The following is a 15,887-nucleotide window of genomic DNA, read 5'->3' as shown; positions in this document are numbered from 1 at the left end:
ACAATAAAAACGATTATGTATATGCTTTCTGTTTTTTCTTTAAAAATGAACATTAAATTGTGAACAGGCAGTTGATAGTTGTGTGTGGCAGCGAGGAGCGAGGCAGGCAGGCAGCAAGTCGGAGTTGTGCTTCAGTGCTTGTGCCTCAGTGCTCAGGCTGGCTAGCCTATGGCGCGGTGGCAAATCCTGCTGCCGGATTGGGCGAACCAGATACGGCGAGAGAACGGCGCAGCTGACCTGCTGCCGGGTGCAGCTGCCCTCGTCCGTCGGCCCGCTCCCTCGGGTCTCTCCATCGCTGCTGCTCCGCTGGACTGGAATCCATCTCTCAGACCTCTGTCTCGCTGGCTTGCGCGCACGGGGCCGCGGGACGACAAGCATCGCGGTCCATTGTTTATCTCGCCAAGCTGGCCACTCGGCAAATCCTGCCTTCGGGCAGCAGCCAGCAGATGGTGGCTGGCCAGGTTTCTGGTTTGAGAAAGCCCGGCGGTTTGGCCGCAGTCCACCCCCCGCAAACCGGAACTGGAACGAGGTTGTTTGACAGTTGTTCACTCGCGCCTTATGCCCTTATCCCAAGTCCAGAGTACCAACCTCGCGCACGACCAATCCTGTCAGCGCTGCGCCAACCTCTCGTTGACAATCCCGGCATGTCCGCCATCGACAGAGCTGTTCCCTACTGAACTCTTTGTCATACGCCACGGGGCAACTCCATAGACCATAGTAGTACCCCCTACCGCTACTCCGCTAGTGGACACTGGCTGGGTCTCCACTTGTTTTGCTCGCATGCCGGGATGCCCAAAACAGCAGCGCGGCCGGCGCCAACCCGCCTCCTGTGAATCCGACCATTTCTTTGCCGCAACTTGCAACCACCGCCTCCGCCCCCTGCCGTCCAATATATGCCCCCGTCCTTTTCCCGGACGTTCCACTCACGATCACATCAGGAAAGCAAGCACCCAACCCGGAAGTCAGAATGCACTTGACGCTCAGCCCTGCGAGGACGACGACGAGGAAGGCGGCCGCGGCGCCGACCGCGGCGGTGCACGCGCGGTCCGCGAGCGAGCCGTGCCACCCCGCGCTCGCGCGCCTCCACGGCACCGTCCGCGCGCTCAGGGCGTGGTCCAGGTCCAGCTGCGGGGCCGGCGGAGCCTCCTCCTCCTCCGGGTCCGGGCACGGCCTCGCGCTCCTGGAGACAGTCCTGGCCGCGCTCGGCGACCTGCTCGCCACGCCGCGGGCCGCGGCGGCGCTCCACGGCCCCGCCGACGACGACGACAAGGTCCTCGACGGCCTCCTCGTGCTCGCGGACGCGTACGGCACGTTCGAGTCGGCGCTGCTCGCGGAGAAGCAGACCCTGGCGGACGCGCAGGCCGGCGCCCGCCGCGGTGACGGCGCGGTGGTCACCGCGTCGGTGCGCGCGCACAAGCGGACCGAGAAGGAGCTGCACCACCTCGCCGCCGCGATGCGGCACGCCTCGAGGCGCGCGGCGCCGGTGCCCAGCTCGGCGGACGCCACGGACACTGATGTGGTTGGCGCGGTGGCGGAGGCGGCCGTGGCCGCGGCGGAGGCCTCGGCGGTCGTCTTCTCCGGGTGCGCGGCCATGTCGCCGGACGTGTCGGCCATGGTACGAACGGTGCCTTCGCACAGGTGGCTGCCGAGGCTGGGCGTCGCGCCAGGGGCCAGGAAAGTAGCGCCGGAGATGGCGCCAGCGGCATTGCAAAGGCTGGAGGAGCTAGAGGACCGCATTGCCGAGCTGGAGAGCGAGAGCGAGAAGGTGTTCAGGAGGCTGCTGCAGGCTAGAGTTCTGCTCCTCAACATCCATGACCCCTTGTAATTCCACGACTGTGTTTTAGTCGAGATTTCAGAGGATCAAATTAGGAATGTGCAGATTAGTATCAGTTGGGCAGATATGTCACTCTTGCTTCTTGCGCAGAATCGCCTCCTTCCGCTCAAATGGTTAGTGGTATTTGATCAACAACGAACAAAACATTTCACATTTTAGGCATAGTATAACACTTAGACCCATGCGCATCTTGCAAAAAGAAACAGAATGAGTATGAGGGCACTGGTAAATCTGGAGCCAATCTCCAAAGACAACATGCTGATAACTGGAAGAACATAAACTATTTTTAAGTTATTACAACAATGATTGTAACCGCATTTTTGTCCTCCAAAATGAACACTCAACCAATTACAGGGAAGAAAAGACAACTGAAGTACAACTGCAGCGAGGCAGACGGTAACCACCAATCTTCAGCACAGAGATTGGCTGGTACATTTGCTGGACACAAAATTGTTAGCTATGGAGAAACAGCTAGCAACACCCCAGCACCTTTTATATCAGCATTACACTACCCATATTTGCCTATCAGAAGGTGCCCGACTGTCTCTCCATTAGCGATAATATATGGTTATTCAACCATCATCTCTTCTTGATATTTGAACATCAGGTATTAGTCTTGTGATGCCAACTAGCAGAAAACCTTGCGATTCATAGGCGTTCAATGTTCCCACATCAGAGTAGGCTTAACTGTTGAAAGGATAAACTTATATTGCACAAATAAGGAACTCAAAGCTGAAGTAGCAATGTAGGTGCCTGAAGTCGTCCAACAACATGAAGCATGTTTGCACATCTTGCTGGCACAGTTGAAGCTAAGAATGTTGCAAAAATGATCAGAGTTGCAAAAATTGCTGAAGAATGCCTGACTCTTCAATTCAGGCAATGCTACCAACCAGGCACCGTCATGGTTGTACCTCAGCCAATAGCCGCCAAACCAAAGTGAAGAACTAGAGCACTCTCATGAATCCCAACAAAATTACCTGGAATTAAGCAACCCTTGCATCACGAAAAAAATAATCTGACCAGAGAACTGAAAAGAACCGAATTTCAAAGGTTCAACCTTTCCTCATGAATCTTGACCTACCAACAGGATAGTGCACAGTTGAAACGTGACTTTTGAGTTCCAGGCTTCAAATGCCACAACTATGTCCACGGCACCAGCTCTATCAACCTACCATGCCATACTCTGAAAATCCATGCACCTTCTCACTTGCTTATCTCCAGCACACAAACCTCCTGCCCGTGGCACCATCAATCCATTCTCCATCAGAAGTGCGCCAAGCACCATTGAACATGGCTTACTGACATGATTTCCCATGAAGTTGACAACATCCTTCTACTGTTACTTCTCCGATACATCCAACAAGCAATCCTCATGCTCAACAAAATCATCACCACTCTCTCTGGCATCAGCAGTGGCACCTGAAGCCATGTTGGCACTTGAATTGGCATTCCCAAGACCACGTCGATGCAGGAGCATGAGCTCAACGAGTTTGGCCCTTGCCTCAGACACATCTTCCACGATCATACATCTCCCTCAAAAACACCATGTGTCGCTTTCCTTTCGCCGAGAGGTAGAATATCCCGGGGTGATCCAAGAACACGTCCCGGACATTGACCTCGATCCCAAACCACTTCCTGAACTGACTGACTGAACTTCTCCACCTCCATCTTCTCCACGGTCAGGCTCAGGAACTCGTGCGCAATCCCTACCGCCCTCTTCTCCATCTTCCTCCTCGCCAACTTCGACACCCTCTTGCTCCCTCCAGCCCTCGGACTGACGACCTGATACGGGCCGGTGTAAGGCAGAAGCTGCCACTACTTCACTTTTTTTCCGATACTCCTTGGTCAGCCTGAACCCCGGCGGAAACTGCAGCTTGAAGGCGTACCTGTCCGGCCGGGTCTTCTCCACCGCCGGGGTGAATTCCTCGGTCGCCGGATCGGCGACGAGGTGGAGAATGTGGGTGTTGGGTTCGTCCGGGTTGGGGCCGAGACGGAAGAGGTGCGGGTGCCCCTCAACGACGGAGTCCTCGAAGTCGTCGGGGAGGGAGAGCTCGCGCCAGACGCGGAAGACGGCGCGGAGGGGCAGGGAGCGGGTGACCGACATCGCGAGGAGGCGATGGAGCGTCCGCGCCGCGTCGGCGGCGGTCAGGGAGAGGGAGAGCGGGAACGGGGCGCGGAGGTCGAACACGCGCGGGAAGAGGCGGAGGAAGTGCGGGCCGCGGCGGTGGAGGCGGAGCGGCAGGCGGCGCCCGAGGTTGGGCAGCGCGAGCGGCTCGGGGCAGGCCCGCAGCGCGTCGATCAGCGGCGACGCCGCGACGAGGGGCAGGTGCGCCGTCGCGAGCCGCTCGAAGGTGTGGTCCAGGCGCCGCGGTGGTCTTGCCCCGCGCCAGCAGCAGCCGCGCCGCCACCCGCAGCGGCAACGGCATGGGGACGCCCCGCGTCGGCGCGTCGGGCTCCGGCCGGACAGGCGCGGCTGGAGCCGTGCCCTTGCGGCACAGCCACACAGGCGCTGCCACACAGGGCTGATGGGCCGATCTGCAGGTACGATCTGGACCGTTGGGCTGAATGGTCTCAGGATGTGGAGATGCAGCGGCCTGCCAGGCCTAAGGGTTTCGGTGTGGAGTCCACAATATTTTCCGCCGAGGTAGATTCGCCGCCAACGAAATTTCAAACGATCGCCGGAAACTGTTTTTTCTACAGCGCCGGAAACCTCTCGGCTGCTGTTGCGTGGATCATCTACTCCGGTCTCCTCGTCGTCGTCCTCTTCGAGTTCTGCAGTTGAGCACCTAATCAGGTGAGAGTTGCATACGCGGTTGATTTTCAGTTTATTTTATTTATATTGTCTGAATGGCGCTTCGCATTGCGTGGGAAGTGGGTTGAAGATCGGTGACCGAGGTCCGAGGGACTCCGATCCCGTTCCATCTTTCGTTTTGAAACGAGACTACCAGAGGGGGGGGCTTGTGCTCGAGGAACCCTCATCAGGAAGGAAGGCTGATGCGGATTCCAAAAGGAGCGATGCGCCATTGCGTGTGTTCACTTTACCCGCTTTTTCTGAAGATTCCATCCATAGCATTCTCTTTCCTTTTTCCGTGGTTTTATTTCGTTGATAAAGAAAAAATGTGTTTCTATCATGCTTAAAAAAAATGTCTACATAGAAAGAACCACGATGTCTTACTGTGTTCTGCAGATTTTCTAACTGTGCCATCAAATGTGAAATAATGCACACCTGAATGTCTATCAGCTTTGCTACTATAGTTCTCCTCGAAACAGTTATTTTCTTGATGAACTATAGAAACAAGATTGAATTCAGAAAAACTGTGACCATTCTAGCAGGAAATATACCTTTTTTCACCAAGAAGAAAATAGACACCCAAATTTGAGTTAGAAAGGGCTAGGTTGAAGAGGCTCAAACCTTAGTCGTTGGGTATACTCGTATGAGTATGACCACCGTCGGTGTTTCGAGTAAACACCAACTAGTAAATTTGTATTTGTTGCGCGTTGGACTCGGATGGTGTGCTAAAAGACACAAGGTTTATACTGGTTCGGGTAGAATGTCCCTACGTCTAGTCTGCTGCTGCTGCTCGTGTTATTAGCACTGAAAAGTTCGTAGTATGGGGTACAAACGGTCGAGAGAGGGACAGGTCCTAAGTCTTCGATGAAAAGTTTGAAAGGGCGCTGAGAGCTCGGTTGTTGCTCAGCTGTGTGTTATGTGATGCGTGGTGTGTTGAATTGATTCGTCCCTTTAGTAGGGTGCCCTGCCCTCCCTTTTATAGATCAAGGGGGAGCAGGGATTACAGATGGGAGAAAAAGAAAAAACCAGAGGCAGAGAAAGTCCTTCGAAGGTGCCGGGTCTTTCTTCTCCTTTGAGCTTGCCCTGCTAACATGGCAGACGGTGTCAGGGATGGCACGTTCGCTGATCCTGATAGAGTCGTGCTATGGCTTCGTTCGATAAGTGGTTACGTCCCATCCCACTCCGACGGGCGGCGCGGCACACTAGGGTGCCGAGCCGCGACCCTATGGGGAGCCGACGGCGTAGAGGCCTCACGTTCGTACTGTAGATGACATGATTTTCCTTCTTGGACCGTAGCGGTTGTCGTATGTTTCCATCAGGATTCGTGTCCGAGGGCAAATGCTGGGGCCCATAACATTGTAGGATAAATGTCGGCGCCCGCAACACTGTTGGGGCTCTGACATGCCTGGAAGGGCTTAAAGCGTTTGTCTGGTCATATCTTGATGGTACTTCCCTGCAGGCGTGCAGGTTATGGTCCTCGGTATTACGGTTGACTTGAGTGCCCCGCCTTATCTGCACGTATAGTTATGTAGGAGTAGCGCATAGACGTCGGGCGAGGCGGAGTCTGCCCTCGGACGTCGGACGAGGCGGAGTCTGCCCTGGACGTCGGGCGACGCGGAGCCTAGCCCTCGGACGTCGGGCGAGGCGGAGTCTGCCCTGGACGTCGGGAGAGGTGGAGCCTAGCCCTCGGACGTCGGGCGAGGCGGAGTCTGCCTTAGACGTCGGGCGAGCCGGAGCCAGCCCTCGGACGTCGGGCGAGGCGGAGCCAGCCCTCGGACGTTGGGCGAGGCGGAGTCCAGCCCTCCGATGTCGGGCGAGGCGGAGTCCAGCCCTCGGGGGTCGGGCGAGGCGGAGTCCAGCCCTCAGGAGTCGGGCGAGGCGGAGCCAATCTTCAGTCGTCTGGGCAAGAAATGTAGTTGCGTTCTTGTCTATTCGGAACCATCAATGTTTGATGGTTATTAACTCCTCTTTGGGTATCCCAGTATTAGGTCCCGACAACCCCACCTCCCATCCAACTAGGCTCACTTTCTAAAAGTGAATTCAGGAATTAGCTGTATATAGACAAGGATGCAAGGACCATCAGCCTATTCGGGAGGCCGTATCGTATCGTGGATTATTTACTGCTGGCTGGTTTGGTGTGAGAGAAAAACACTGTTTTCGGCTGGAAATTTACGATCGTTTACGAGCAAGCGAACATGCTGCATATCATTCATTATTTGCCGGTGAAATCCTTTGCAAAATATCGGGCCAAGTAGGTAGGCCACGCCATGAACATGAGCCATCAGAGGTTGTGGTCCCTGCATTTTATTGCACCGACACTGTCCAAGCTTGCCATCAGCCCATCACAAAACTGTATTTTTTTTCCTTCCACATGAGTTTTTCTATTTTTCAAGTCAAAAGGAAAAGCAGAAAATGCTGGGAGCAAATGGAGGCCCTACAATCTCTCCCCATAACCCTCTGTGGTGCCCTTTCGCCATTGACCAAATCCTGTCCACCCTCCAATTCTCCATGCAGGCAAAGAACAAGGGGGGTGAACATCCCCTGCGCCAGTGCGTGACGAGGAGATAAAAAAAGGCAACAGCTCAAAAGGAGAGCCTTTTGGTTTTACCCTGCTTCTACTGCAAGCAACCATCATGGGCGGGCAAAGCTGCCCAGATCAATGATATAGTGGGCGATACTCAGAGAGGGCAGAGCAAATTTGCTACGGTGACAAGGGAATACTGGGACACATATACATCGTTATAAGGTGGGTAATTCCAAGATTTACTGCAGCTCTCGCGTGGTTAAATTCGTTGGGTTCATGTTTTTATTAATTATTGGAATTGTGTTAAGGCTTTCTGTCTGCCATTGAAAATTGTTCTGTCCCCTTCCAATGTAGTCGGTTAAAAGATTATTGGCGACATTGTCTTGAAAAAAGATATCATTTTCCTGATCCTAATGAAGGTAGATACAATGTCCTAAACAAGTTGTTCAGCATTGTGCTCTCGGAGCAAAGCACCAAAAATCCTATGCAAGGAAATGGCAGCTGATTGGTGTTTGTTGCCTAAAGAGCCAAACAAGAAAATAAAAAGTAGGCTCTTGAAATGTCAAAGTGTGAGGTTCATAAACCCGGGATCCCTTATGGACCGGTTTCCCAGTAAAGGCTCGGCCCAGCATACGATATTGCGAACGACACGTAACTCCTGGGCCGGCCCAGAAAACCTAAACGACAGGCTGGAAGGGCAATCCAAATCTCCAACCGGAAGGTCTGGCCGAGGAGGAACGACGCCCGCTTCCGACTCCGGCTCGCCTCTCCGACCGGAAGAAGAACAACGCTCGCTTCTGACTCCAGCCCGCCTCCGGACGGCCTCTCCGACCGGAAGGCCTGACCAAAACAATACTTTCGACTCCGACCAGGAATGCGCCGAACCCCTGCTTACAGCTTCTCTCCGACTGGCGCAGTCAGAGCCGACTGGGACCAACCGATCGGAGACGCCCGCTCGGTAAGGACCAGGAAACGGACGAAAAAAGTAAGGCAGGGCACTTAAGTCAACCGTAATACCAAGGACCGTACCCTGTATACCTGCCGGACAGTACCTGCAACCTTCCTGGAATGACAGAACCCAAGCAGTGTTGTAGACGTCGACATTTTCCCTACAGTGTTGTGGGCGTCATCAACTCTCATACCAGACAAACACGGTAAGGCTCCCCCCACACGCCTCTAGGCATCAACAATGTGGGCGCCGACATTTATCATACCGGACGAACATGGTAAAACCCTCTAGATGTCTCTAGGCATCAACAGTATGACAGGCACCAACGTTTGTCATATCAGAAGAAGATGACACAACCTCCCACATGCATCTGACATTAAACAGTATCGTGAGCGCCTACCATCATTTTGTACCACCACCGTGGCCAACAAGACTTAATAGCATACGTATTCACTCCCTCTTACTTGTAAGGCCATCCCCTTCATCTATAAAAGGGGATGCGTTCTCTCCCAACACGAGAGATCCCTCAGTTCATTTACATTGATTCATCCTCTGTAACCTTAGACACTCTAAAGCTATACAGAGCACACGCTCGAACACTTAGCCCGTAACGGAGCTCCCTGTCACTCTCGGCCCTTCAGACCAGAGTCCGATCGGACCTCTTATACCTTCATCTTTCTCTCTTCCGTTTGTAACCCCACAGCAAACTTCGAACACCTAGGCTCAGAAATAAAGTCACCGACCGACTCAAACTGGACGTAGGATACGTTGACTAAACCAGTAAAAACCCTATATCATTGAGTGCTAGGTCATCTTCGATCACAACATACAGCAAAACTACACATATTTTCATGTTAATTACTTTTTACACCGACACACAGATCGTTGAGAAACTATGTCAGAAATTTAGAGCACATCTCTCGTCATTGTCAATGCATACAGTCCAAGGATAGAAACGTCACATTCGCGCAAGAGGCCTTTTTCTTCTCGCAAATCATCTTCCTCGGACGATCCACTGCGCTGGCTGGGGTCTCCACAGGCAGGCATTGCTCCAACACCATTACCACGTGAGCAAGGACAGGGCATGGTCTCGCCTCGCCCTCGGTGGCTCCCCGCTTTTTCCTTCCCACCAATTCCACCCTATTTTTATGCTGATGTCGGCCTCATCTTTCCGGGTGTGGCCTCCATTCACACCCCGCTTTCTTTATTTATTGAAGGGAGGACAGGGTTAGCTGCGGCGCTGCTGACATGTGGGCGTGTTCGGCATCACGCCACCACTTCACTCCCCCCTAGTCCCTCACCACTGGCTCTTCTCAGTGCCTGCCTCACTAACCTCACCATTGCTGAAGTGCAGAGCTCGCATAAATAGGCAGGACCCGTGGTGCTACTCTCCTGTCCCCTTCCGGCCTTTCCCCCCTCCAGTGCCCTGCCTTCCTGAGCTGGCTTGGGGGGTATTCTGCCTCTTCTTCGTCGTCTTGGCGTCCTCCAGTGCGCTGCCGTCCTGAGCTGGCTTCTTGTTCGCAGGTCAGGTTCCTCCGCTGATTTCGTTTCGTGCGCTTTGTTTCTTGGAGGGGATGGATCCATATGGAAATGCAACGGCTCCCGCTGAGGGGCATTGATGGGGTCTGCTTCCCATTTCGTTAAATTTTTGGATTCATGGGCATGGGCTGGTGCTTAGCTGCCATTGTCGTGTGGCTCCTGATTTGCCGTTTGCTGGGAATCTTTACTGTTTAGTATCCTTTGCCCTTTATGCTAGAAGGACATACTTGCCTTCAGCAAGAAGCATAAGTCTGCTGATTTTATTTGAGGCGTGCTGCGTGCATACGATTCTGCACAGTTTTCTCCTCTCGGGCGAAGCAAAACCTTTTGGAGATTTTATCACGGTCTGAGGTTCTTATTGTTAATCTTTTTCTCTGGCTGCTTCTTGTAACTTGTTTTTATGGGTTAGGTTGGTAATTGGTGCCTCTTTAATTTTGGGCAAACATAAATTCAGGTGTTGTTCAGAAATCAGATCAAGCATATCTGCTATCTCCATCTCCGTTCACTTTCTGAATTTTGTTGTTCTAATTGTAAGTTCTAAGTCGTAGCTAGCCACAGAAATTTACTGCCAGTGTTCAAACTAGTTAGTTTTGATCTCACCAAACAGTACAGTAATTGTCCCCAAAAACCTCACTGAAGCATGGTAAATTACTAAATTTCAAATCTTGATACTTCCTTACATTTCTTTCACTGCTCATAGTAGAATTAGTTGATCTGGCAGTGCAAACCCTATGCCTTCATCTCCAGACTCCAGTGTTCAGTTCAATTGCTCAAATCAAAGACGTGTAGCCTAAATTTGTCAGTTTAACCCCTCTACTCTGAACTCTGTGAGCTGTTCCTAAATTTGGTGCCTTTCTCCATTAGATCAAATTAAATTCTGTTGACACCTCACTGGTTGTTGGAACTGCAGGAGCCATGGCTAAGGACTACCCAGCTTCTCCCAAAGCCCAGCAGCTGCAGGAATCCAAGAAGCAGCGCCTGACATACATCCTCGTTGTAAGCGCGCTGTGCATCGCCTTCTACGTCCTTGGCGCATGGCAGAACACCACGCTTCCAAAGCCCATAGGCAACTCGGCGATCACCCGGGTTGGCTGCGATCCCTCAACTGCCTCCACGACACAGTCCTCTGGCTCTGTGCCGTCGTTTGGGCCAGGCTCCGGCGAGGTGCTTGACTTTGACGCACACCACCGGCTCACCATCAACAACACAGACGGCGATGGGGAACTGCAGCAGTTCCCAGCATGCCCTCTCAACTTCAGTGAGTACACGCCGTGTGAGGACCGTACGCGCGGGCGCCTGTTTGACCGCGCCATGCTAGTGTACCGGGAGCGCCACTGTCCTGGCAAGGACGAGCAGGTCCGATGCCTCATCCCAGCACCGCCTGGGTACAGGACCCCCTTCAAGTGGCCTCATAGCAGGGACTACGCCTATTTCAACAACATCCCCCACAAGGAGCTCAGCATTGAGAAAGCAGTGCAGAACTGGATCCAGGTTGAGGGCGACAAGTTCAAGTTCCCTGGTGGTGGCACTATGTTCCCGCGTGGTGCTGATGCCTACATAGATGATATCGATAAGCTCATCTCATTATCGGATGGGAAGATCAGGACGGCTGTTGACACAGGTTGTGGGGTAAGTAGAAGAATGCCTTGGGTTTAGGTTCTAGTTGTAAGTTGTGATAGTGCTGATGCTTTTGTTGTTGAAGGTTGCTAGTTGGGGAGCTTACTTGCTGAAGAGGAACATCATTGCCATGTCATTTGCGCCAAGAGACACGCACGAAGCTCAGGTGCAATTCGCACTGGAAAGAGGTGTCCCTGCCATCATTGGTGTGATGGGGAAGCACCGGTTGCCTTACCCATCTAGGGCATTTGATATGGCACATTGCTCTCGCTGTCTGATTCCTTGGTATGCACATGGTGAGTACTTCATACCTCTGCCATTTGATCCACTGTGTATCTTTTCTACTTTTCAAGTTGTCTTTGGTTAGAAAACGAACTGACTTAGTGGATGTTCTCAAATTTCCTTTAGATGGACTATATCTTGCTGAAGTCGATAGGATTCTAAGGCCAGGAGGATATTGGATTCTCTCGGGTCCTCCAATCAACTGGAAGACGCACCACGCGGGGTGGGAGAGGACAAAGGACGACCTCAAGCAAGAGCAAGACAAGATTGAGGATGTTGCGAGGAGCCTTTGCTGGAACAAGGTGGTTGAGAAGAGGGATCTCTCCATCTGGCAGAAGCCTAAGAACCACCTTGAGTGTGCCAACATTAAGAAGACATATAAGATACCCCATATCTGCAAGAGTGACAATCCTGATGCTGCTTGGTATAAAACAGCTGAACCCATAAAAATAGGTGTGATGATCCATTTAGTTGTCTATTACTTATTCCTTTTCCGTTCCATATACAGGTACAGACAGATGGAAGCCTGTGTTACTCCATTGCCTGAAGTAAGCAACCAGGGAGAAGTGGCGGGAGGAGCAGTGGAGAAATGGCCAGAGAGGGCATTCTTAGTTCCCCCCAGGATTAAAAGGGGCATGATTCCAGGATTGGATGCAAAGAAGTTTGATGAGGACAAAAAGTTGTGGGAGAAGAGGGTGTCATACTACAAGCGCACCATACCCATAGCAGAGAATAGATACAGAAATGTGATGGACATGAACGCAAACATGGGTGGGTTTGCTGCTTCTTTAGTGAAGTACCCTGTGTGGGTGATGAATGTCGTCCCTGTTAACTCTGACCGGGACACCCTTGGGGCAATATACGAGCGAGGGTTCATTGGCACATACCAGGACTGGTGTGAAGCTTTCTCAACGTATCCAAGAACCTATGACCTCTTGCATGCTGACAATTTGTTTAGCATCTACCAAGACAGGTAAGGAAATTCTGCACTTCACTCTTTATTTTAGCCATGTTCATGACATTACTGTTTGCTATCTTCTTGTTACCATTTTTTTGGCCATCATTTTGTCAGCCTTGAAAATCATAATCAATTGATAGTTCGCTTTAGCCTTTTAAGGAAGACATCTGCTTACTTTTATCAAAATATTTTTTTAGTGGTTTATGATTATGAGAAGATATTTGAGTTTTGTTCGGCACCTTATCATTTTTCTTGACACCAAGTAATTGTGGAGGTTATGCTAGGCATCTCAGTGCAACATGTTCACCTCTAATTAAATGTGAGATAGCCTTCAGCCTTGCCCAGTTGATGACTGCATGTCTGCAGTACAATTTACTGTTAATATTGCCTTTAACACAGGACTCTAGTTTAACTGTTGTCCTGGTATGTTTTCTGACATATTTGTTATACTTCTACCACTGCCGATACTCTCATGTCTTCTGAAACTGACCTTGCTTATTCACAAGAGCTCCTCTGTCAGCAAGTGTGGGAGCATTGTTTCAGCTCTGAAATATCCATAATATATGGGGTTATTTGGATTCATGCCATTATAATTTTCGATGTTTGGAGAAACGCCATTACTATTCGTCTATTTTGAAGCATGCCATTACAATTCTTCGTTTCCCACAAAAATGCCACTGAATACGTATGGACATAGCCTGGGCCCAGCTGCAGGCGTATACGAAGACGTATACTTCATCACCCCTGTCACTGACATGCGGGCCCCACATGTCATCTTCTTCTTCCTCCTCTCCTCTTCTCTCTCTCCATCCCGACGCGGCCACGGCCACGGCGAGCAGCAGCACGCGGCCAAGCAGCAGCAGCAGCACGCCGGCAGCAGCACGCAGCCGAGCAGCAGCAGCAGCACGCCGCGGGCGAGCAAGCGGGCGAGCAGCAGCACGTCGGTCAGGCCGCAAGCTCCGCGCCGGCCATGTCCTCGGCGCGCCGCCCGGACGGTGAGCTCCACACCGGCCGCGTCCTGCTGCTCGGCTGTGGCGCTCCCATCGCCGGCTGCTCGCCCGCGGCGCGCGGGGTCACGACAACGGCTCGTTGGTCAGGCCGCGAGCTCCGCCCCGGCCACGTCCTCGGCGCGCCGCCCGGACGGTGAGCTCCGTACCGGCCGCGTCCTGCTGCTCGGCTGTGGCGCTCCTGTCGCCGGCTGCTCGCCCGCGGCGCGTGGGGTCACGATAGCGGCTCGTTGGCTCGTCCGCAAGCCCGCAGCCGCCACCGGCGGCAGCGCCCGCCGTGGCCGCGTGGGGATGGAGAGAGAGCCAGAGAGAGAGATGAGGAGAGGAAGAAGATGACATGTGGGGCCCGCGTGTCAGTGACAGTAGAGATAAAGTATACGTCTTCGTATACGCCTACAGCTAGGCCCAGGCTGTGTCCATACGTATTCAGTGACATTTTTTGTGGGAAACGAAGAATTGTAATGGCATGCTTCAAAATAGACGAATAGTAACGGCGTTTATCCAAACATCAAAAATTATAATGGCATGAATCCAAATAACCTTAATATATGGCATTTTTTTACAATATACAGGCCATCATGATGTGTTTTCTGCTAAACTTTTCAGGTGCGATATAATCGACATCCTCTTGGAGATGGATAGGATATTAAGGCCCGAGGGCACAGCTATCATCCGTGACACAGTTGACGTGCTCACGAAAGTCCAGGCGATAACCAAGCGGATGCGGTGGGAAAGCCGCATCATGGACCACGAGGATGGCCCCTTCAACCCAGAGAAGGTCCTCATGGCGGTTAAGACGTACTGGACTGCCAAAGCAGAGGAGGAGCATTAGCACACAGGCAACACAGCTCACTGAAAGCCTGAACCAGGCTTGTTCTACCAGTTGCCAGTTGCAAGGATGGGCATCAGGGTTTTGCCATCTCAGTGTAGTATGGGACCGCTTGGTCACGTGTTCCTTTCACCTTTCTCTAATTCTTTGTAGCTACAATCAGATGAGAAGTTCAGGGAGGGGGTTTGAGGGGGTGATTGGACCTCTAGTTGATACAGGAAAAACGGTTTTGTAGCAGGGGAAGAATTCGCTGGTCTTGCATAGGTTCCTGGCCCTGTTCCACGAGGGGTTTGAGGTAGGTTTTAGTTTGTAATATGGTGGCACCGAGCAGGCAGTGTTACCGCATATTGGGGTGACACTAAATAGTAATAGGTATTTATTCAGTTTTCCTCTGAACACTGAAGTGCTTGAAAATTGAAATTAAAGGTTCATTTCTCATGCAACCAGATTCTGGCTGTTCCGGCATGATAGTTGCAGTCGATGGTCGCTACTGTGGCTTTCACTTGACAGGTTGAAGGTTGTTCATTTTGCGCGTGTTTAGTTCCAAAAATACTTCCAAAAAAGTGCTACAGTACCCATCACATCGAATCTTGCGATACGTGCATGAAGCTGTAAATATAGATGGAAAAAAAAAACTAATTGCGCAGTTTGGTTGGAAATCGCGAGACGAACGTTTTGAGCCTAATTAGTCCATGATTGAACAGTATTTGTTAAATAAAAACAAAAGTGCTACAGTACCCAAATTCCAACTTTCCCTCGAACTAAACACAGCCTTTACCATCTTCTAGCCTGAAGTCTGAACCCCCATAGCAGAAGACAACAATATGGGTACTAGCTTATTGCTTCCTTGGCTTGGCCCATGAACATGTTCAGCTGGGTCTTCTTTGTACAGTTTCGCCCATACTACAGAACTCGTCAACAGGCAACAGCCCAAGAGGATTGACGAAATGCTTGGCGCTACGTATTTTCAGCGTCATAATAATAAAGAAATGTCAAAACATAAAGCATACAAACTCGATCACTTGACTCATCTCCTGCCTCCAACTCTTCAAGGCTTTCGGCGCACTACGCGAGCAATTGAACATTTAATTTAGAGTCCAAGACCTGCCTTTTTTTTAATAAAAAAGCATAATTTTTCTTTTCTTTTCTTTTCTTTTCTTTTGGCTTAGTGTGCTTGCATGCGTCTTTTTTCTTCATCCGCTTTACTAAAGCTCTGGCTTTCCTAATCGTGAAATTTCTTACTATATGCCAAAGTTAAAAGCTAATGCTTGTCATTATGCCTTGACGCCGTCCGCTCTTGAAATATACGGCTAACAGACCCAACTTGTTTGTCTTTGTTGGCCAATTTCATGCCGACAAGTCAAAGAAGAAAATTGCCAAAACTCTGCGGTGTTTTTAGCAGTCTACTGCCGAGTAAGGCAGTATGAGCTTTCAAGCAAAAACAACATGTAGAATCTAGAAGCCTCCTAACATACACAACTATTTGGAGTTTCAGACGAACAAAGGGCCGCACTCGTGATGCAACCTTTTAATAGTAGGTATGTTGGTGTTGTCTTA

At 51.4% G+C, this 15,887-nt stretch overlaps 2 protein-coding genes and 1 pseudogene across 4 annotated transcripts; 2 read left to right on the top strand and 1 right to left on the bottom strand.

Annotated features, from left to right (window-relative positions):
• Positions 1-851: 851 nt before the first annotated feature.
• LOC136538779 (uncharacterized) lies at positions 852-1,870 on the top strand. Its single transcript, XM_066530731.1, has one exon. It carries the CDS (start codon positions 968-970, stop codon positions 1,823-1,825), a length of 858 nt encoding a protein of 285 aa, XP_066386828.1. The 5' UTR covers positions 852-967; the 3' UTR covers positions 1,826-1,870.
• Positions 1,871-2,076: 206 nt separating this feature from the next.
• On the bottom strand, positions 2,077-4,335 carry LOC136538778 (protein ROOT PRIMORDIUM DEFECTIVE 1-like; annotated as a pseudogene).
• Positions 4,336-7,187: 2,852 nt separating this feature from the next.
• Positions 7,188-14,764, top strand: LOC136523917 (probable methyltransferase PMT18). Of its 3 annotated transcripts, none has more exons than XM_066517440.1 (6): positions 7,188-7,371; positions 10,548-11,266; positions 11,340-11,550; positions 11,663-11,960; positions 12,045-12,509; positions 14,108-14,764. In XM_066517440.1, the coding sequence occupies exons 2-6, from the start codon at positions 10,553-10,555 to the stop codon at positions 14,331-14,333; spliced, it is 1,914 nt and encodes a 637-aa protein (XP_066373537.1). In that variant the 5' UTR covers positions 7,188-7,371; positions 10,548-10,552; the 3' UTR covers positions 14,334-14,764. The 3 variants fall into 3 exon arrangements, with proteins under 3 accessions (XP_066373537.1, XP_066373532.1, XP_066373542.1); XM_066517435.1 differs by lacking the exon at positions 7,188-7,371 and adding an exon at positions 9,257-9,622; XM_066517445.1 differs by lacking the exon at positions 7,188-7,371 and adding an exon at positions 9,674-9,721.
• Positions 14,765-15,887: the final 1,123 nt, after the last annotated feature.

This window comes from Miscanthus floridulus, chromosome 2 (assembly GCF_019320115.1).
Source record: "Miscanthus floridulus cultivar M001 chromosome 2, ASM1932011v1, whole genome shotgun sequence".
In the NCBI taxonomy this organism is placed as follows: Eukaryota; Viridiplantae; Streptophyta; class Magnoliopsida; order Poales; family Poaceae; genus Miscanthus; species Miscanthus floridulus.
This window is presented reverse-complemented; position numbering and strand designations above follow the sequence as displayed.